Genomic DNA, 24,011 nt, shown 5'->3' on the forward strand with positions numbered 1-24,011 from the left:
AATACTGCAAAATCCACACAGATGTAGCAGGATCCTGCTATTTTTAGCAAACTACATTTGAGATACTGTGTACTGGGTCCTACTAAATCTTTTTCTGGCATATATTCTATATATTGTGGTAGTATGCATATTGGAATGCACCCCATTTCTTCAACAACCTCCAAAGAAATGGCTAAAAAGAAGAAGATTGGGAGGAAAAAGCAAAGCTGTGTCCACCTACAGGATGGAGAGAAGTCTGCAGGATTTTTTTTCAAGCTGTAATTATGCTTCTATGCCAGTTAGTATCATTCATGCTTCATGGCGTCCACAGTCTCTAGCAGAAACCACTAATCAGTCAGAGTTTATTTAAAGAAAGTGTTTACATCTAACATTGGACTAATGATCTCTTTCTAGAAAAAGTTAATAACCACCTCAAGCGAGCATAAGAACATATTTTGGGGGAGTGAGAAAGTTTTGTTTTGAATCATGCTGTTTCCAATAACTTTTTCTAAGGCGATACTTCAAAATTAGCATATAAATACTTGATGGTAACATGACTTGCTGATGGTTCACGTCACAAGTTGTATGCAAGTTTGTGTTGTTCTGAAATCTGACATCACAATCTTCATTTTTACTACAAATTTATATCAGTTCTAAATATCAGTTATCTGTCTCCATTACTGATGATCAGTATTGGTAAAAACACATCAGATGACTCCTATCACTGATAGAAGCTGCACTGTTCTTTCTTCACACTGTGTCAGAGCTTTATTAGGTTACTGCTGATGCAAACCAAACAACCTGCCGCTGCTGTTTCACATTATTAACGTTTCACAGTGTTCACCGCTAACTGCATGTTTTCTTGTCAGCAGATCACTTTCATTTTTGTTTTGTTTTTTTTGCAGTAAAATAATCTGAGCTTTAAGGTGAAGCGCTGCATGCGTAAGACTGCATGCTTCCAATTCCTCTGCACTCCCACTAATTTTACTGAATCCTGCTGCTGAGTGGAAAACTACCGGCCCTGAGCGCAGCGTGAAACCAGATGGAGGTTGTAATTACTATTGACTGAATTCTTTATGAAAACAATCTTTGGCTGCAGTTTAAACAGATACACCTGCTGCTCTTCTCTTGTACTTCTGACAAAGTAGCTCCTCGGCTACTGTTTGCTCTGGTATTAAACCGCCGTAACCACACCATATCAACCAGGACTCAGATATTAGGGACTTTAGCATCAGGAGCAATCAATATGCTTTTATGAAATGAAATATGAACCTTTAGGGAACAAGAGCAGAGGAGCAAATTCTCAAAGCCATGAATTTTGCGAGTGCAGGTTCAGCTGCTGTCGAGTAAATAAAGTGATTTTGAGCCAACTGAGGCATCTTTCTCCTCCTGTAAATCTCACACACTTCCTCACGTTCATCTGTCCTTCCTCTCTTGTTCAGAAACGCTGACTATCCCAAAGGTTTTAGGACAACACTGTAGTTTTAATGCACAGCACTGGAAGTCCTAAAGAAAAGTCCACACACAGACAAAAAGAACAAACAAACAAACAGAGATAATACTATCACACTAATGCTGTATGTTTTTGCTTATTTGCTGCTTCTAACTGCAGCGACAGCTCATGGGTGCAGGCGTAGATTTAGAAAAACTGCTGGGATGTTACTTGTTGATGGTGTCGTTTCCTCAGCATTGGGTCTTTTTCCTCTCAAAATATGATGCAAGCACTGAATGTAATGTAGAAAATCAAATTCATATATACTGACATTTTGAGTTGCCACGTGATGACTGAATTTTGTGTTTTCTGTGTTTTACTTAGGGGTAATTCCATTAAAAATCAATCAGTGCTTCTCATCTCACCCACAAAAATCAGCAGATTTTTTGGTATTAATAAATAAATTTAGCATATTTAGTGAAGCCATACAAAATGTTACCTTTATACAATAAATACTTTGCGTTTGTGTAGAACACAGGGGCCAGGTGAAATTTTGCATTCAGTTCCTGTCGTCCTGTTTCTGTTGTCAGATTGTGACCGACAGTAATCTTAAAATCTAACTTAAGTGTTTTTACAGGGCAAGAATATTATGAGGCAGGAGTTGTCATGGTTATATTCCTTGAGTAAATAGAATTTAAAATTTAAGATTTTGCATTTAACAACTCAAATGTCAAATGTGGTTCTTTTACATAGAAAACACAGATGTTAAAATCTACGTACCAATGCTGGTTTCTATGGTACAGTGTTGCTATTAACACTATAATGTATCCCATACTGTTGATACTCAAAGTTGGCTGTGGAAAAAAATCCGAACAAAAACAAGATTTGGGTCTTAGATTGTGATGTAAAACTTACTAACATGGCTCAAATATGTTTTTCATCTCTGAAAATTAAATGTACATGTGTGTCATGATTGCTGAAAAATGCAAGAAAAAATTTCGTACATTAAAAAGTATGACTTGTTGGCCAATCTCTGTGTACTATAAGGGTCTGTAACTTGGATAATATTCAGAGTATGAAAGTAAAACTTTGTAGGGCTTTGTTAAATATACCAAAGTTATTGTTTATTAAAAATCAGCTGATTATAAGTTAGTCAGGTGGGAATTTACAGATTTGGTTAATGTTTTATGGAATGACCCATAAGGATTCATCAGAATGCATTAAAGGAAGTGTTTGACGCTCAAGATTTCGAACATCCTGGTAAAACCTACGCCCATGGCTGCAGGGGTTTAGAAGCAAGAATCTTCATGCATAAAAGCAAACAACAGGACAGGAGATGAAAAAGGGAGGAAAAGGCAGTTTTCTTCTATTTTTTAAGCAAAATGATGGAAATGCAGATTGCATCAGCTTGAACAAATGCCTCATTCAGCCGCTGTGAGCCGACGGATGTTGCAAAATGGATGGCAAAAGGTTATGCAGCATTAACTGCTTACCTTTATCCACTATTGAGAGATTAACCAATCAGTGAGAATAAGAAAGAGGAACAGAGAAGAGAGAGGTGCCGTTAGACACTGACTTCCTGATGCCATTGTGAGTAAAAAAGAAAACAAACGGAGATGCTCTTACCGAGTTCCTCCAGCTCAGAGGTCATTGACTTGGAGCGCATCGACAGTGCTGTGGTGGGGGCTCTCTTTGGAGGTGGAGGAGCTGAGGAGGAAAAAGTCAGTGAGGTGACTAAAAGCATTTTGTTTTTACTCAGATAAAACAGCATTACACTTTCTAATAGTCTTCAAAGCAACACAGCTGCTTATGCAACCAGTGGACAGACTGAAAAACTAATTATATTGATAATTAAGTATCATGGGGTGAGTGAACTAGTGAGGTTCTATCGAGGATGATCTTATTTTGGCATATAATCTTCTTTTCTTAGAGAAATCATCCAAAGTTTCTTACTCTACCTGAACTCTCCAAAACCTGACTGGTCCTGATACAATTAGTCTCACTGGATGTTCTACACATCTTGGAGGTACATTGCCAGTCCAAAAAATGTCACCAGCTGGATTTAAATAGGCAAGAGCCTTCCATTGAATAATTACTGGAGTGATTAATGCATTTCAGTTGGCAACAACTTTTTTAATCTTAGCTGATGCAGTGAGGAGCTTCTCATTTCTTAAACAACCATGTCAGAAGACATATGCTGTGGTCATAGAAAAGATGTTAATATGTCTCAGAAAGGTCAATTTATTGGCCTGCATCAAGCAAAGAAAACAATTAAGGAGATGAAACTACTAAAATCAGGTTAAGAACTGTTCAACACATTATTACAGCCTGGAAGGACAGTGGGGAACCATCATCTTCAAGGAACAAATGTGGCCGGTCATGAGTCCAGATTTACCCTGCTCCAAAGTGATGGGAGCATCAGGGTAAGAAGAGAGGTGGATGAAGTGATGCATCCATCATGGCTAGTGCCAACAACCCTGCGGGGGTTAGGGTTATGATCTGGGGTTGGTCAGGTTGAGCAACGTTATTTTCCCAAAGAATGAGGTCAGCTGACTACCTGAATATACTGAATGACCAGGTCTTTCCATCAATGGAGTTTTTCTTCCATGATGGCGTGAACATATTCCAAGATGACGATGCAAACTTAAGCCCAATCGCTTGTTTTTCTTCAGCTGTCACTAGTGGTGCAACGGATCACTAAACTCACGGATCGGATCGGTCCTCGGATCAAGAGTCACGGATCGGATCATTTTTCGGATCAGCATGTCTATGACACATACACATATGTGTATGTGATCACCCCTTCCTCCCCCCAGATGAAAATATTCGAAGCTCGTCTCTTCCCTTCGCCTTCGGCCCACATCGGCTCATCCCGTCGTGTTCGGCTCATCTCGGCTCCTCCATTCGTGTTTGTAAACACCACCCGAATGGCCGGGTTGCTGCCGACTCCGACGTCACGCTTCACTTCGTTGCGTAAACACAAGACAAGATGCTGAAGACCTCCGCTGTTTGGGAATTCTTCAGTTTAACTGAAGACAAACGTAAGGCAAAATTTGGACCCGAGACCAGACGAACGGATCCGAATATTCAGGCCGGGCCGCCCCCCCCCCCCCCCGGACGTTATGGGACGGAACGAATATTTGGATATTTGTCTTTAATAGGGCCCGAATATTCGGAGGCCAGAAACCACTATTCGGGCCAGCCCTACTCACCATGTCTGCTCTCTTCCTTTCTCCGCTCGCCACAAGCTGCGTGCGGACGGAGCACAACTTTTTTTTTTTTTTTTCCAGAAATTGATCCGCATGTCATGTGTGTGCCGAACCGATGATGTCGATCCAAACGGATCACGGATCAATGATGATCCGTTGCACCACTAGCTGTCACACAGGTGTCATACATTTTGAAATGTTCTTGGTGAATGCAGCGTTACCAATCAATAATTGATAATTTTATAGTGCAAAATGGGGTACACTTGGCATTTGTCCCATGCTGATACAGCTATTTCAAGCTACGAACATGATATGGACCACAAAAACAGCTCTCACATCTGCCACTGGAATAAAGGAACACTATCCTTATTAATTTCCATCAGATTATTTATATGTGCACTGGGCAGGTGTTACTAAACGTCACAAAAGACTATCATGTTGCCCCTTCACTAGCAACACTTCTGATGCTCTCTCTTTGCCAATACAGAACTGCCAGCCTCCTCTGTTTGCCACACATTAAACAGGAAGTGGCACAACCAGGTACTACAGCTAATCTACAATAGTTTGAGTGTATGGAACAGGGACTTTCTTGCAGATACTAATTATCAAATTATTCAGATTGGATTAGGCAAAACAAACTTAATCCCTACCCAGGCGTAAACTAACCGTGACGTCACCCGTTGGTTTCAACGCCGAGAAAATGAAGCCCGGATTTTGCTACTTCCTGGTCGCCGTTTTGGATTTTTTGGAGCCAGTGACGTAAAAAGCGTCATCAAACAGACTGGACCGGAGAGCAACTAGGGGCAGGATTGGCTGAGGACTCTCTTATCCCGCCCACGTTTTACCGCAGAGGCTTCTGTTGCTGTCCATCAAGTATAGCCACGCCCCCTGGCTCCGCCAACTTTAACGATTTATTTAAAATTCAGTATTGATTTATTTTAAGATCGGCCACCTGATCTCTCATTTTGACCATGAAAACTAACGGGAAAAAAATCCTGAGCTGTAGAAAATCAGTCTATCAAATTTTATTTTCTCCAAAAATGAATTGGGGTCTATGGAGAAAAAGCTTCTTGGAACCAACCCTAGCGGACGGCGTGATATTGCAAGTTTTTGACACTTCCGGGTTGGCTTCAATTCTGGAGCCAGATGCTACGTCCACTATATATACAGTCTATGTCCCTACCTGTTGTAAAGTCATCTTTTTATATTCTGTGCAGGCTGGAAATGTAGATTGTTACTGTTTAGTTGTGTATGTGAGCTCTGTCTCTGGTGTCATGCCAGCATTCAGTTGAATCCCTTAAATAAATTCTTTATGCAAAAGTTGCCAGTAGAGGGGTCTGATTAACAGAGTTTAAACTGGTGTCCCTTCATGCCTTGATAAATCTGAAAACAAATTTAGCCTGATGTACCGCATAGTGCAGTTTATTCTCTCATTCATGCTAAGTTTATCATTGTTGAAAAATGTGAGATGAGTTGGGGCTGCATATTTTAAAGTCGTTATATTTATCCTTAATTGTTGTGACTTAAGTGGAGGCAGCTCTTAAGTTCATTTTATGGATGCATTAGATTCAGAAACCATCACTGCTGTGTACCTCAGCAGCAAATAACCATCTGGAGTCATGCCACTGTCTCCAGAGCAAAGAAGCTGAACATCATTCGGTGACTGTGCTCTCTGACAGACATTCTGTAGTATCAATACCGATAATCCATAGAGTGGATATTCAACAAGCGTCAAAGTGGCAGAAATACGAATCACCACTTCAGAGAGAAGAGAGGCTGGAGAACTTTGTGAGTGTGGTCTTTAGCCTTGAGCTGAAGTTACTGGCTTTGTATCAAGGTAGCCATATGTACAACTAACCATGTGTTCGCATTAGTTCAGTTAAATTTGTGGGGAGAATTGTGATGAAGACCTAAAAACGCACTTAGAATACAAAAGCACAGACCTTAGGAATTATAAACAGAGAACAGAAATCCAACAATCCAAAGTTGCATTTGGATTCCCTATGAGCGACAGTGGGAAGGCTATGTCGCGGTGAGTGTTTTTTGACATTTTTGAAGAGACTAAGTAGGTGACTTTCCACAGAAGGAACTCAGTAACTGTGAGCTACAAATATTTACAGGAATAGCCTTTTATTTGGCTCTTTCAGCCTCCCTCTTTCCACTGGGGTGTAGATCCAACAACTGAGTTAACTCCGTGTGCACCAAAATCATGGCACATAGCAGTTACAATCTGGAGTTGCATCCCTACTTTTACAGCCCTGGTTTTGCTTCCTACAGCATATAGATATCACCTTATATAGAGATACTGTAACTTAATCAACAGTGAATGCAACTTTGATATTAACTGTGCGTGGCTGCGGCGGAGACGACCCGATAGTGTATATAATTCCTCCCCCCCCATCAACAACTTTCAGCTGAAACTGACCCCACCACCTCATTTCAACCCAGGGGAAACACTGTTGTCTATATCACACTGATTCTATTTATTATCCCACACTGATGGACTGGTATATTGTTTAATGTATAATTGTCGTCCTGCGGTTGTTTTAATCTACCCGCTCAGGGACGACTAGTTACTAGCCAACTGTAATTCTGTGCTGTCAGTGCAAAAAATACATTAAAAAAATAAGAAAAATCAATAAATCTTAGTTAACATGTAATACAGGTTAAATAATCATCTAACGAATTCTGACAGTAGCTTTAATCCCAAATAAATACAAAAACTCTTCTTTAGCCGTTGTTGCTCGGGTGACTTTTTTTAGTCATTAACTTTATGGGAAGCATTGTTTGCATTATGCACATGAAGTAAGTCAGGTTTCTGCCTCAGAGGGAGATATTACATAACACACCATCAGTCAGCATACTGCTTTACTGCAGTCTTTGGTGTTATATTACGGGAGGTTAGCAGAAGGATTTTCACACCATCTTACTACACGAGGTTGCCCTGCTGCTCCACACCTCATCATTATTTCATTTTCTAGCACCAGCGTCACTCGTTTCTACACTGGATATGTCCCCCCTGTTTCTAAATAATTCTTTGCTGTGACGCTCTGAATATTGTCGTCGTACCTTTTTTGCGTGCCGTGTCTTCGGGGTCCAGATTCCGGCTCACCGTCACCACCTTGATCAGGAGCCGGTTTCCCCCCTGGCGGATCATGTTGACCACCTGTCTGTGGCCCACCTTCACCACGTTCTCCTGGTTCACCTGCCAAAAAACACACAACGGTGAAGTCATTAGTGTTGGAAAAGAAGGACGGACTTCTGAGGAAAAGTTTTCTCAGCCTGTATGCTAATCTTTGAAAGTTTAGGAACATTTTGAGCAGCACCAAAGTATCTGAAACATTCGTAGGTCTGGAGGAACCTTTGCTTGTCATGAAAACACTGTCAGCTCTCTAATGCCAGGACTTTTAAACACCCAAACACTCATTACAAATGTTTTTCTCTCTAATCTCAGACATGCAGATGATAGAAAGATTAGTAAATAACGGCATATCGCACACTATCAGATACTAAGATTATCGTGCCAGAGGGAGCAGAGCACCGAATCACATGATCTTATGGGGAAACAGGTGAAAATGGAGAATATGGTGTGACACTTTGCTGTCATGCTAATAATATGCACTGAGAGAAAACAAAAGCAGAAATGACGACTCTAGGTGGGAAAACTATTGGAAAGATGTGGTCAGCATCGTTTTGTCTGGTCTTCAGCGAGAACCAGAGGTGAGATTTTAATCAGTTTTTATATCTGTAGCTTCCATTAGCCTCAAGAGCTACAATGTTTAGTGTTGCTAATTATCAGAGTGGCCCTGATGAGTCTGCAAAGAGTTCATGAAGCTCAAGAGTAAACCTGTAAACCCCTCAGATTACAAAATAATTTTCAGTCCAGACCAAAATCCCAGACCAGATTTCTCCTCCGATTGTCAGTGGGGATCAAATGGGGATAAAAAAGGCAAAACCTCTGTAGTTTGAGCTCAGCCTAAATCTAAGATTTAAAAGAAATTAAAGAAGCAAGAAGAAAACTGGACAAAGCAAACACCGTCATTCTATAGAGTACATCTCCAAAGGGCAAACTCAAAGCAAACTGCCCACTAATCTGATTCAGCAGATACTGTAGGCGACCATGGCCAGGTCTATCAAGAAAGAAATTCAAGTTTTCAGAATAGTTTAGTGTGCTGGAAGAGCTTTTTATTAGAATGGATGCAGTCATGTAGGGATGCACAACTACGGACTGTAAGATGATAGGATTCATTTAAACAGTTTGAGGTCATTGACTGAATATTTTAATTGGATATTAACATTTGAATTAACAGAGCACTGTTTTTTTTCATGCTGTCACATTCCTGTTAATGTAAGAATTTGCATCGAAAGAATTCTTGAAGTATTTTTACCTAAAATTAGTGCATTTCCTAGAGGCAAAATAGAAATAAAACTACAGTCAAAATTAGAGTTTTCTGTTTTGTGCATATTGCGTACTGTGGTGACGTACTGTATACTTGATTTTCATTTTGCCCGTTTGTTTTCTGTTGCAAATCACTCCTCCGCTTTAGACTGCAGCTCTTTAGATTGCTGCTCAGGGCATTTCTGCTGCAGGGTTACGCGCACAGCAGCTCCCAAAAAAGTGAAGCCAAAAACATCTGGATGGCTCCCTGGTAGCTTAGGAAGAGCTCGATTTGATATGCAGCACAGTTTTCAGTATATTAAACATCAATATCGCAGTCAATTAAATTGAACTAATTTAATCACAGAAAGCCAAAATTGAGACGAATGCTCGATTGGGTGTGCTGCCCTGTCTATCTTCTAATAGTGTTATGGTCAACATTTAAGCCAGACAGCTACAAAACACCCATTATTATCATTATAAAAACAGAAATATTAGAAAACAGCAAGAAACCAAAGAGCAAAAATGGACTCCACAGAAGACAGTGTAAATTTGCAGCTTCATGGTGGGACGGATGCCGTTTCCAGGTCCAAACCTCAAACCGAGAGCAGCAATGTGGCAGGAGTCCGACTGAACAGACAGCATAAGGGAAAAGACTGATATTACACCTCAGCTGTGCCCCAGTTTAACCATGCGCTATCATCAGCCATATGTTTATCACAAAGCCTTTGGTGGTAACAAACACATTTCCTCACAATGGAGACATAACTGTGGCTTCTTGAAGGGGTTGTAAAATAAATAATTAATAGGCTGCACACCTATGGTCCTCCCACACAGGTGATTTCACTTGTTTCGGCTGATTAAACCTCTTCTCGGGTCTGTGTGGGAGAGTACAGTCTGCCTGAGTGACATTTGGCCTCATTTACACTTAATGTTGCACATCCTGATAAAATCCAGGCGCATTTTATGTAGTACAACCCTGTTCTCACTCTGGTATATACTGTACACACTACGATGCTTTTAGTTTACAGTTTTAACAAGCTACCAGTCAGCAACTTGTGAATTCATCAAGAGCAAATGACACATCTGGTGACTTTATGCACATCCCAGCACACATCTGCCCTCTTTAACCCCAAACAGAACTCTTTACAACTAAAATCACCTTTTAAGTGTCTCAACCAAGTCTTTCTATAGTCGATGTTTTTGGGTTTTTTTCTGGTCTTTGTTCAGTGATACCAGGTCCAGGTCAGCTACTCTGAACTTGAACCGGCAGCTCTGGTCACTCTTCGAGTGCACAGAGTTCAAAAGTTTCTTTGAAGTTCGATCAGTTATTGCATTTAGCTGATAATTGACCCCACTATCTCAAAGCTGATATTATTTCATTTCGTACTTTAATGGTTGTAAAGGTAAAATCCTTCCTTTAGTCCTTTTCATCTTTATTTATGTGTGTAAATTTATCATTGTGCCGACATGAAAATTACTATCCGAATACCCAAACATACAAAGTGGCGGAATCCAAAGTAAATCTTTTTTCAGCTCTGAGGACATCTGGGGATGACCTAAAAGTCAGAACAAAACATGATGGAGCAGCGTTTTGTTTTCATGCAGCACAGACCTGAAATAACCTCCCGGTTGATTTTCGACGAACACTTTAAGACCTAAGCTAAAGACTTTTCGTTTCTACACTGTCCTCCAAAATGTACCCTGTAAAAATAACATTAGCTCAGTTTTAGATTACTGTTTGATGCATGCATTTCATGTCTGCCATTTTTAATAGTGAATTTTAATTGTAAATCTTTTAGTTTAAGAATTGAAATCTGTGTCCTGGACTGTTTTTTCATTGTGTTTTCCAGCACTTTGAACTGCCTAACCTAAGAAATATGCAATACAAATGAAGCTGCCATGCCTCCTCTTTATTTAAAATACACAAGATTGGCGAAAAACAAATATTTCAGCTACATCTTGAGGCGTATTTCTTATTCAGTTCAGTTTAAAACTGCAATCTGAAAAACATTACTTCATCCTATGTCTGATTAATAAATTAATCTATCCTGAGGACGAGGAGGCTCAGGTGGTGGAGCGGATTGTCCACTAATTACAAAGTTGGCAGTTTTATCTTCCAGGTTTCCTGCATGCCAAAATGTAGTGACTGAAACTGAAGTTGCTCCTCATGGCAGCTTCTATGTCTGTAAAGCATTTTAAGTATTGCCAAGGCAGAAAAACACTCTGAAAGTGCAGATTATTTACCGTTTACTGAACCTGCTCGCTAGAACACCAAATGTTGATAAATCCGCTGCTGAAAATAGTCCCCAACAACTGCAAAGCTTTCTCTGTGGAGTCCATTTCACAACATATTTATAATGAAATCTTCAGTTTTTCTGTCTTCCAGCTCTAATTGAAATTGAAAGTTAGGTGCAGCACTAATGGAAGATATTAGGACAGAAGTGAAAAGTTTGGGCTGATTTTTCCTTTTATTCATCCTGAAGACAAAGTTTCTCGGCAGTAAGAAGACTTCAAGGGAAAAGCTGGGAGATTTCATTTAAAACTGGCCATAGATATGCAAATCTGATTGTGGAGGGGCGCTTCCTCCATGTCCTGCTGCCAGTCTTCATAATTACAATATTCATGACGGAGAGGGGCTGCTGCCCTCACAGTCCGACTTCAAAGACAATCAGAACAAGTTGGTCTGTGGCCAAAGAGAGATTCTGCTGCAGAAACTTCAGCAACGGCGGCTGTAATTAAAGGCGACATGCGTTTTTTTCCCTCCGTGTAGAGGTCACAAACACCGGCAGGCCACATATATTAACATAGTCACTATCCAGAACACTGCACCGCACACCCCCATGCTCATATCACATTTTTGGCTGTGCAAACAAACGCACACACACGTTTTATACTTTTAAACATGCATGCCCCCGTGGATGGTTTTTAATCTCATTACCGCTGGTCTAATTTAATATGAGCCCTGCTGGACTGCTGTTCTCATCTATTCTCCGGTCTGTTCCGGGCCTCCTCCTCTTCCTTTTCTTCTTTTTCTTGCAGACAAACAGAGGAGGAGGGTCACATGAAGCAATGAGGCTGGCCTGAAGCGACAGCGAGGAGTGATGGATGAGGAGGGCAAGAGAAGGGAAGAGTGTCAGATGAGGGGAAACGTAGAGGATGATGGGATATGATGAAGATGGAGTGGAGAGTTTCTTTCTCCTCCTCCTGAGTTTTAATCCGACAAACTCGGGCGTCACGAGGGCACACATTTCAGTAATTAGAAGAGAAACGCTCCAGCAGCTGTTTTCGTTTGACCTTGTGCTCCCTCCGTCATCACAGAAGTTCCCTCACACACACACAAAGACAGTTCACATATAGGGGTGGCCTTATGTAATCCGCTCTGTCTTACCTCTCCGTTATGTAACTACGCTAGAAGGATGGACACACACAGACACTCGTGAATCTTTTCTTTTGCCAAAAACTGGTTTGGATGTTTATTTTTTGCAGGATTGATTCTGGAGACACAAGGACAAGAGACGCGTTTCACAAGACAATGACGACGTGGTGACGAAACACTGATGGCATCTTTATCTTTAGGGGTTCACATCAGCATCTGTATTTTCTTTCTACCCTCTCGACACTCAGCTTTCACAGTATGACACAGAATCTGTGCATTTGTGACTCAATTTGCCTTCAACTTTTACACAGTGATAAAATAAATCCTGTACTGTAACAACAGAAAACTTTAAAAAAAAAGGGTAAATATAACAGGTAATATCTGTAAAGTAGTGATGTTTGTGGCAAGTTTAAACACAGTAAAACATTATAACTTTACAGTCACAGATTAGAATGAGTTACTATTAAAATACAAGTTTTTGATATGGAAATTATGTACAGTTTTCAGGTGGTAATTTTTACAATTAACACAAACAAATATCATACAGCTATTCGATCATTTCTGGGAGTGAATAAATTCTCTTCAGTTTTGACCATTACTGGAGAAATGTGATGGGAACTCCAAACATCAGACATAAATGTCAAATGTTTCACCTCTGGAACAGACTGGTGAGGATGTCCAATCAGAGAATCACAAGAAAGATATTGAATTGGGGCATCTTCACCCCTGGGCTAATTAGCTAAAATCTTCATTTGAATAACTCATCATTTATGTTTCAAAATAGGTTATTCTGTGATATGTAGGAGATGAGGAGTAATATGTTTCTTAGATTTAGAGAGAAATGATCTGTTGACATTTGCTTGAAACCAAAATTATGAATTCATTGTCTTATAAAGGACAGACACAGTGTGGAACCTTATGTGAAGAATAATTTAAATGTTTCATTTTATGTTTTACTGTCCTCTACAGGGTTCTCGCCAGCGCATTTCAGCGTAACGGCCCGTTGCACTGTCGTATCGGGCTGTTACGCTGTCAGTTTAAAAGATTACGCTGTTGTTAACCATTCCTGCTGTCCACTTCCTGACCGTGGTCAGGAAACACAGGGGAGAACCGTCTTCTCCAGACCCAAACACCCAAAAGACAGAGGCCGTTTTGCCAAAGAGAGGGGCTTTTTATTAACTAACTGCACTGTTATCAGCCACATGCCACTGTTCACTACCTGCCCCGGTCGCCGTCTCAGTCGTCTCTCAGCTGCGTCTCTCATACACACACCGGACACATCTCACAACGCTGTGATTAGGGCCGCTACGCTGTTATTTTGACATTTCTTATTTCATTTGTTTCTATCGACTGGGTGCCTATCTAGATTAATTTATGTCTCCCCACCTCAGCCGTACTTTCCTGTCGATTGAGTCGCTTCCAATCTGCGTGACGCTCACTGGCTGACATCTGGGCTGGCCGCTCGCGAGATTTAATGAAGGCTATTGTGCACGTGCATGCGCATGCGCGTGCCGAAGGACCTGCCGTTACGCTGTAAAAAAATCCTGGTGAGAACCCTGCTCTATACGAAGATAAGGGAGGTAGTTTTCAGTAAGATGTCCTCTGCTGATTTTGATTTCTTTTGGTTGGCTGACCATGAAAAATTTGAGATATGTTGTAGAGAAGAACCTTTTTCATGGCAGGATTTCTTTGCCAGGTGTAGACAATATATTTGGTTTGAAAACTGAGCAGCAGAAGAATGTGCGTTTTGGACATACTGCATCAAAAACTTACAACTGAGTGAACTAATGTAACTGCATACAACAGACAGGGGTGAATAATTTATCAACATGTTATCAAAATTGCAATTTGGACATGAAATATTCCATATGAGTCACAGCATGAAGCAAAAACCATCTCATTAGTTTTATATTTGTGTCAGTGAAAGAGAAATACAATTTGCAGTTAAAATCTACATTTATCTTCTATCAAAATATTGATCATCCAGCCTTATCAACAGACCAGTTATACGTGCTAATGTTTAAACAACTTAGGAAAAGGATTTCCAAAAGGCCAAAAATGCAGAAACAACAAAAAAAGTAAGAGAAGTGTTATTATCCAGTATCATTTAGGTGTATTTAAAGCATTTTCTACTACGTTTTGCAGTGAAGTTGCTTTTAAATGTAACGCTGTTTATCTGGTTTAACAAGAGTACCAAACAATTTAAAGAAAAATACAGAAATAACTCACTCTGCTTAAGCCCTATTGTAACTGACTGTAGCCCTTAGGGACAAATCAATGCGTCCGTTATCAGTTTCATGCAGACGATTAGTGATATCGATGTGTTTTCACAGTCAATGACTGTGGTGTGAGTGCTGCCATTGAACACTGCCACATAAATGGATTACACGTGTGAGATTTATTGAACTGAAAGAGTGTGAGAGCAGAGCCAGCTTGCACAGAGGAAGAAAAAAAGAAAAAAAGAGCAATGAAGCCCGAAGGCCATAAACTGCTAAAACGATCTTCAACCATCAACTACGAGAACAAAAAAACAGCAGCGAACCAGCAGCTTTATGGCTGGAAATTAACAGTTTAATCAATAGTACACGAACGCACAGACACACATGGAGGCAAAGCACACAAGGAAATCAGGCCTCAGATGTGTGTGTAAAAGTCGGCAGTCTGTCAGATCAAGCAGAAGGGCCTATTCAGAAGCCATTATCATTATCATAACCATTACAACAGTTCCACAACATTAAGCATCATCCGGACCATTTAGCTGAACACAGGCAGCCCTGAGTCTTCCTGATCGCTCAATCCAATCTCATCTGATGGAAATATTTCTGCCTCTCTCGCTGACAACTCGCTAATCTGATTAATCAATTATAATCTGACCCACGCATGCGATGATGACACACTGCTAATCCAGGCAGCCGGAGCAGGGAGGAGTTTACAGGCCACGCTGAGGTCATTTAGCCCTTCAGTCATACGGTCATTCAGCAAACTGTTTCAGGCACTTTAAAAGTTTAGATTCTTATTCATCACACAACAGCACCATCAAGGATTGGCCTGAATTCATCCTGTAGCATCAAATAAACATCCGGTGAGAGTCAGAACAAACTGAAAAGTTCAAAAAGTGTAAAAAAAATAACAGCAGATATGTGTAAAATAGTGATATGCTGGCATATTTAAATAGAGTCAAACTGTGTATACTGCTATTAAAAAGGATGTAATATTATTTTATTGAAAATCTGTGCATTTCTGACTTCATGTGTCAACTTTTTAACATTTCTCCATGCTCTAAAATAGAAATCCTGTATAAAAGGGTGAAAATTCGGCACCCAACTTGTTAAGCAGCCAATCCAATAGACCCCAATGCAGCGGCCTGGGGTCCATTCCAGCTCACAGCCGTTTGCTGCAGGTCTTCCCCCCTATTCTTCTCCCTGTTTTCCTGCCTGCCTCTCTACTGACCTGTCCAATAAAGCCAACCAAAGGCCAAAAAAAATTACTTAAAAAGAACAAAAAAAGGATGAAAACCTGGCAGCAAAAATGGTGAAATACAGCAACATAAAAAAGCAAACAAAACAAAAAATCTGCCTGTAAAATCTGTAAAATCATATTTTGTCAAAATTAAACACAATGAAACTGTATAATTTTGCAATTCCAGATAATAAAAGAACAAAACTATTTAAAAATTTAAAAATGCCATTATGTACAGTTTTGACGGGATAATTTTTACAGTTAACATATGAATCAATATTTTTGGTGATTTTTTTCTAAATATTATTTGCAACAAAGCAGAATAACCTTATTTACTATTTTTTTAATGCCTACTTTAAAAAAAATCTTAAATAACAGCCAATATCTGCCAAAAAATGAGGGCTGAATTCATAGAAATATAGATTTTTAATGTGGACGCCATTTACAGTTTTGGTCCATTTTTGTATGGTTAATTAGTAAATTACTACTTTTTTTCTGTTATTTTATTGTTTATTGGAAGAAACTTCACAAAATATGGAGAATATGTACAATAACAGTAAATTGTTAAGAGGTTGGAGATTTGTTTGGCTGCCATAGAGCCATTCTCAGTGGAATTTTGGATTATTTTTACATTGGAAACTGCAGTAAGAGTTATTTTATCTTAGATTACTATTCGTTGCCTAATAGTAATTAGACAACTTAAAGGTCTCAGAAACATATCTGAGTGCACTACTGTGATCATATTAATAGATAGAGGCGAATAATTTATCAAAAATATTAACAAAAATCACAATATGGACAAGAGAAATAGTTAAAATGTGTCACTGTTTGCCATTAGAAAGGAAGCAGTGCGCCTACAAATCATATCTTCAGATGTAAGGGAGCATTCTTGTTGCTGCAACAAAAATCACTTCACATCATACTGTTATTTTGTACACTGTAAACCGTTTCTGGCAACTTTAGATTCCTATTTGTCACACGATACCAGAAAGAATCACACTAAATTCATTCCGCAGCAGCAGATAAATATCCAGCCAGTAATGAAACGTCTTCACTCACAAGAAGAACAAGGTTAGGCTCAGAGTGAAAAATAAAGTTCGAGTTGAATGTACGCCAAATGGCTGAAAGTGCACAATATCTAATGTCAGCAAGTGAAAGTTCATGAAAATGAACACCAAGCAAGAGACAAACTTTCACAGAAAAGGTGGAATAAAATGAGACAATGCAGGGCAGCGAGAGCACAAGATTACAACGTTTTACTAGACAACAGCTATAAAAAGCACTAGGGATGTAACGATTCACTCAAGCCCCGATTCGATTCGATTTTCGATTTCAACTTCCCGATTTCGATTTTTTTCGATTTTATTTTTACTTTTTTAGAACCCTATTTACAAAATTAATATGACACTTTTTTAATACCAAAAGGTTTTTCTTTTATTTCAACATCTGCATTTAGTTCCAGTCTCCACTCTCCAGCTATTTCTCAGAAAGAAAACTTACAGGACATAACGGTGTAATAATCAATGCCAATGTTTTTTCTCTGCAATATTGACATTGTATTAGACTGCAACTTCTTTTTAGTACCAGAACTAAACATGAAAATAAACGGATGTAGATGTACTAAAGATTTGTGAACACAAGTCCATCTTTCTTTTCTTTTGAAACACTTTTTAACATTTGAACGCCTGCATTCATGCATGCAACTTGCTATTACACAATGCAGCTGGAGAAACAGAAGTTGAGAACTGGCCATTTTCCACTCTGGGGTGATCACATGAGCAGTAATAGTGAGGTAACTTTGCGTTGCTCTAGATGTCCATCCGTCTGTTGTAATCGCCACACTATCCGCATTTTCAAGCACTGTAACAACATCAGCTTTGACTTGCCTGTACAGTTCGGGCATCACCTTCTGACTGAAGTGGGGGCGGGACGGCAGCGTGTATTTCGGCTCTAAAGTTTTTATCATGTCCTGGAAGCCTTCGTTTTCCACGGTTGAAAATGGGCTCATGTTTTTAGCCATATACACAGCGATGGACCGCGTGATCGCTTTGGCCCTTGCACTGGAGTCGGCTAGCGGACGTGCAAATACATTCCCCAGTGTAGTTTGTCCCTTTGCTAAGCGTCGCTCCTGTGGGGGAGTCGGCGGCAAACTCAGCTCACCGTGGTGTCGGCTAAGATGCTGTGACATGTTAGTCGTGCAATTTGTGTACGACAGCAGTCTCTTACAATGCTTACATGCAGTCTTTGTCCTGTCAGTAGTTTTCTCTCCATTTTCTTTTGTAAATACTGGGAAACCAAAATGCTGCCACACTGCAGACTTTAAATTCACTGGAGGGCTTTCTATCTCGAAGTCGTCTTCTACCGCTGCCATCTTTGCGTCTTGTTTGTTTGGTGCCGCCGCCGTGGTTATACGTAATGCGTAGTGACGTTCAGCGCATGCGTAAACAAAGTTTCGATGCTTTTATTTTTTACATCGATGCGCATTTTACGCAGTTTACATCGATTTTAAATCGATTTTCGATGAATCGTTACATCCCTAAAAAGCACACAGAGGGGAAGCTGCAGCAGAAGATAGCTCCTGTTCTCATCATCACCTCCTTCCAAAAAGACCCTTTCTCTGATGTGGTGGCCCTGATGTTTGGGGAAGGTCAAGGTCAGGCCCACACACCACACGGCTGAGATGAGGAGGAAGGTTGTGATCACACAGTGGGAAACAAACATCAGTTCACAGCAACAACAAACCTTTTGTAGGTCAACATGAAAGACATTTTTACTGCTTTACTTCCTCAGAAGTTTTTGGAACACAGATGAAGGCACAGATTAGATGTAGAAGGCATCTTAACATGCTACAAACCTGCAAAATTGACAATATGTCATATGTGAGTGCAGCACAAGTTCAATTATTTGAAAGGATGCATCATATAAGGACGATCTTATATTTTCAAATCCTCGTTAGTTTCAATATTGATAGACCAATGCAAATCTAAGTGCAAATCCAGTCTAAGTTTTTACCAAGAGCATTCTACGTTGGTATGTGTTTGGACACGACTCTGTACGCAAAATATATTTCAAATGAATCGACACCAGCTCAAGAAAAACTTCCCTAAGGAGGTAATGAAGTAGATCACATTTTTATCATGACCAATATTTTCTTTTTCCTGTAAGTGTAAGATCTGTGAACCTCATTGTGTGAAATGATTACAGTGATTGTTTCATAAGGTAAAAAGGAAACCAGGGATGGCTGCAGCACTGAAGATGATTAATGTAACTGATGAATTAGTCTGTATGTTCTGAAGATGAATTACCTCTCGACTATACTCAATCCACTTAATACGGTCCGTATTAGGAATGCAAATTATGAGCAATTTTCTTAACTGATAGTTGGCAGTATAATCAATCTACAATCGATGTACCGATAACATAAATTGAAGACAGTGGATACTGCTCAGTATTCTGGTAAAACTTGTTCAGACCACAGTCACGTGACATGAGCTGCTAAAATGGTAACATTTCAGACATCACTGAGCTACAGGAGTGCTGTGTGACCCATTAACCACCACAAAAGACTTTATCATAGTGGCCTTTATGAGTTAAACTAGTACTAGTCTGGTTCAGGCAACCAAATTGGAAACTTTGCGTAATTGCTGTCCATACTGTTTGCCCTCAATGTGCCTCCAGGTTTTGCTCATGTTCTTTTTTTAATGTGCATCAAGCTGACATCATACCTTTATCCTTGTTTATTATTATTTATTTACTTGTTTCATTATTGTGAAAAACTAAAATAACTACTGGCGTACCTTGATAAATAGGCTAATGTGGTAAAATTCACACTAAACCTCTTTCTCTGCTGGTCTTCATTAAAAACAGGATGCGAAAAATGCTAATAATTTATCTGTATAATCTTTCAGCTACATACAGCAGCCCTCATTTGACTAGACTTTTAGATGTTTGGGGTCAACATCTATAGATCTTAGCATGTGTTGGGAAGCTTTCATTGCACCTACAGTAGGGGAACGGGTTGTTGTTGACACAAATAAGTTTATCTTCACTTAACCTTCATAACAAACATTTGCTATACTTCGTTTTAGGCTACTGTGAGATACGTTAAGTTGCAGGACTGCTTCCCTTCTTGCAAATAAAAATCACTTGCGTCACTGTTGACATCTACCTCATTGATGCTTGTTGTGGCATTAGCAGGAAAGCTTCTTGTTTAAATGCTTTACTCAGAAGCATGCGAATAAACCCAGAGAAATAATATATTGTGAGTTTCTAAAGAAATGAAATGAAATGAAGCACTCTCCTGCCCTTTTGGAGAAATCAGCAGCAGCAGGAGAAGTCATACAGTTGAATCACTGGATTACCAAATGCATGGATATTTAGTGTTATTTTCGGCATTAAAAAAACAACAACAAAAAAAACTGTCTTGTAGAATTGCAGAGGAAACACTGCCGCTACAATAACTGTATAAATCTTGCACTTTACAGCCACATTTAGCCCAGGTTTGACCTTGACGTGACGTGTGAGATCTTTTAACTTACAAAAGGAGACAGAACAAACAGAAGAGCGTACATGTGGTCTGCACACACACACACACAGTGACATGTACCTGCATCTGCCTGCATACCTTCACTCACACATAAAACAGAGCTGCATTCATCAACATCTGAAACATGGAGCTGATCTGCATCTCAGACTGGGAAGAGCTCTCTGAATTCTGTGTGTTTCCCCCCCTCGTAGGAAGCCGGAGTACATCAAAGCAGGCTCATTAAATACAGAAATATATAGACACAAACTGCATGTGAGTGTTAGAGGGAGACACAGGAAAACATAAAGAAGAAGAAAATGAAGGATTGAAATAGGATGAGGGGGGCTGGGAGAGCTGGAGACGAGTTTTATTCTGATGACTCAGAGTCCTAGTTAGAAGAGTCTTGACTCTGATGAATCATGTAGCTGAATATCAAACTGACAACGGGAGCACATGTAAGGGCACGTGCACACAACACATGCATGCACACACACACACGCACTGCATGCATTCCTTTAGTGCGAGCCTGCCTAATTCCAGTACATCATCTCCATTCTGATTGTATTTTACCTACAGACACACACACACACACACACACACACACACACACACACACACACACACACACACACACACACACACACACACACACACACACACACACACACACACACACGGTCAGGCTCAGGCATTCTCAAAGGCGTCCTGTTGAAATACACTCTGACAGCAGGTACAGTGACACTCCAGCCACCTCGGTGTGAGATTTACGGCCTCAGAGACACCGAAAGGCTCGTCTGTCTTTGAATCTGCTGCTCTGAGTGCAGACCGCTGAAGAGAAGTGATCAGCCAATGGGCGAGCAGAGATAGATAAGCCTCTCACGCAGCACAGAGTAGGACGCTAATGGATAGTTTATGGCGTTAACTACCATCCTGCCCTACTGGCACACATCCAAAGCAGCGTCAGGCACAAGCCCACGTCTGCATCACACCCACTCAGCTGACACACCAGCCCCGTGGCAGTAGACACATCTGCAGTTTGTTTTCTTTGGACTTCAGTCGCCGTGTTTGCTTTCCTTCTGTGAACATGATTTTTATTTATATGCTTTTGTATTTACTTACTGTTTAGAAATAATTTGGATCTGCTTTCAATGAGGAAAACTGCAGACTGTTTTAGAGTTGGTGGGATTATGAAAAAACCGGCAGGCTGAATTTGGTGAAACTTGGTGGACGCGTTATGCACATTTTAGATTCAGATCACTTTCATTAAAATTGTGAGTTAACATATCGACTTTCATGGAGGACTAAGTGACCTTCTGGCTACTTTAAAAAGCAACCACATGAGGAAAAATGAATTTCACACTAACATGATTAAATTTAAGGACACATGGATCACCTGTTAACCTGCTAGTGACCGTTATGGTTCTAATGTTTTAATTCTTCACCGGATGTTTTAAATCACAAATTACATAGCGAATATTGAGCTGAATCAAATGGCAATATCTGTCAGAAAAATCCCAATTAGATACTTTCCACAAATCATTCAGTCCTTTGCATTTCACTGCACATACTGCATGAGCATGTGACAAATTAAAACCCTTAAGTCTTTAATCTAAACATACTTGTTGTTTGTATAGGAACCGTTTTCCACAGAAGAAACAACCCCACTGAAAAATGCTGACTGTGACTCTTCTGCGGGTAATCCTCAGTAGGACTGTCACCATCATGGAATTTTGGTTGACAATTAATTATCATAAACATAATTGTGATCAACTGTCATCTTCTGTTTAAGTTATTCCTCTCTTAGTTTTAGATTAGTGGCTTAAGCGTCTTTGAATGCCACTTTTTTTGCTACAAATCTTACAAATGGGGTCCTCTAAATTACCAGACTCTGCTTTTTCTTTTGGCTTGAAAACCAAAACCTACTCGACCTAAATCCATGACGTTAACATCTACAGATTCTCACTGAAATACAAGTGCTTGAATATTAGACGCTAAGCAGAATAGGATTAACATTTTGGTGCAAAAGGTGGAAAATGATGTGGAAGAGACGTTACATTTTTGTCAGTTTCATTCGGCTGTTTTTGGTGAATGGAAACTATTCTTACCATTACAGGAAAATTATCACAGTCAGCTTAAAATAATTGCGATCAGGCAGTTATGTAATAACCATGACAGGTCTAATCCTGAGCAACAGATTTTCTAGACAGACTCTGCGAGATTTCTGGGACAAATTCAGTGACTTTGGGAAAACGGATTCTGCTGCTCCACTTACTCACACGGCTCTAACCAGGACACATCTCTGATTTATTTACCAAATCAAATAGATCAGGCACTGCTCTCAATGATACATTTGTTACACTACCAATCTTGAAGTTGGGAGGATGAAGTGACAGAAAAACGGTCAAATAAAACTGGAGTCAGTGCACTGACTCAGTTGCACTGAAACGTTAAACTGCAGCTACCACATCTTGTATGTAGAGAGACGGGTAACTTACTGCTGCTTGCAAAACAAAACCACAGCAGCTAATGAATGAAGCAAAACCAAATGATAATTGTAAGATCAAGCTAGTGCAGCTCCCCAAAGTGAACTCCCAGCTGCACTTCAACTCTGAATTCGCCTCGATTTCAACCCTAAGGCCCAGATTGGGCCCTGTATTCTCTGCCGGCCGCTGCCTCTTTTGCCCGACGTCCTCCACTCAACAGCAAACTACGCTTCAGACTCTCTGTGTCTCCCGAGTCTCTGCTCAGTTTTACTCTTAAAAGCTGCATTATCACTGTGTACACAGTAAGGCCCAACATTTTCCCGGTTGCTAAGCGACAGTTGCTGTGTGATACCGCTGGAGGTGGGAGTGGTGCTGAGAATGTTATCAGTGGTTTGGGTTGGTGGCGGGGGGGGAGTGGATCGTACCATTCATCAATAAACGGGGAATTAATGTGATGATTAGTTTTTTTTTGTCAATGAACTGCTTTCCGAAATCCCCCCCACCCCATTTCCCTGTTCTCTCCGTGCAGCCATCTTAAAAGGTTTTATTTTGATAGTGGGCCGTGTTGTGGTGGTTTTAAAATAAAAAGCAGCTCTGTGAGCATCGTGGGCTCAGGCATGCTGCTCTTTGTGCACTGTAGCCATGAATAAAATATTTATAGGAAACAATTCTTCCTCTCCGTGTTATTTTAGGAATGAACATCATGTGATTTTAGTGCCTGTGTGGTTTGTGTTCACACAGATGCATGTGTGACAGATTCCTGATTTTTACTGAGCGTATTGATTACTGTTGAAGTCAGTGGAGTGTAAATATCTGACGGGAGCTGATGGTGATGGAGGGCTTTCTTTATTCCTTACACATTTGAGGCCCAATGCTGATGCCTCAGTGCAATTTTCCCCACTACTTTTCAACAAAAATAAATATGAGCTTGACCAACATCAGACAATTAGACCCTGTTTACACCTGGTTCTTAAAGGCATTTTGGTGATACACACATGAGTGGACAGCAGGAGACACATCATTGTACAAATTTTGTCACTGCATATGTCACCGGAGCTAGCAAATTAGTTTCACACTGGCCGGCAAGGAAAACTGAAATCATTCAAGAACTAATACGCACATACAAGCTGTTCCAATTTGCAGGACAAAATTATTCCTGATTCACAA

At 40.1% G+C, this 24,011-nt stretch overlaps 1 protein-coding gene across 1 annotated transcript in view; it reads right to left on the bottom strand.

Annotated features, from left to right (window-relative positions):
• LOC110958200 (SH3 and multiple ankyrin repeat domains protein 2) overlaps positions 1-24,011 on the bottom strand; it is a 329,760-nt gene that overhangs the window by 30,672 nt on the left and 275,077 nt on the right. Inside the window, 3 exon segments of the mRNA XM_051937780.1 lie at positions 2,905-2,913; positions 3,038-3,118; positions 7,690-7,825. Coding sequence (XP_051793740.1) covers positions 2,905-2,913; positions 3,038-3,118; positions 7,690-7,825 — 226 coding nt within the window.

The sequence above is a fragment of the Acanthochromis polyacanthus genome, chromosome 2 (assembly GCF_021347895.1).
Source record: "Acanthochromis polyacanthus isolate Apoly-LR-REF ecotype Palm Island chromosome 2, KAUST_Apoly_ChrSc, whole genome shotgun sequence".
In the NCBI taxonomy this organism is placed as follows: Eukaryota; Metazoa; Chordata; class Actinopteri; family Pomacentridae; genus Acanthochromis; species Acanthochromis polyacanthus.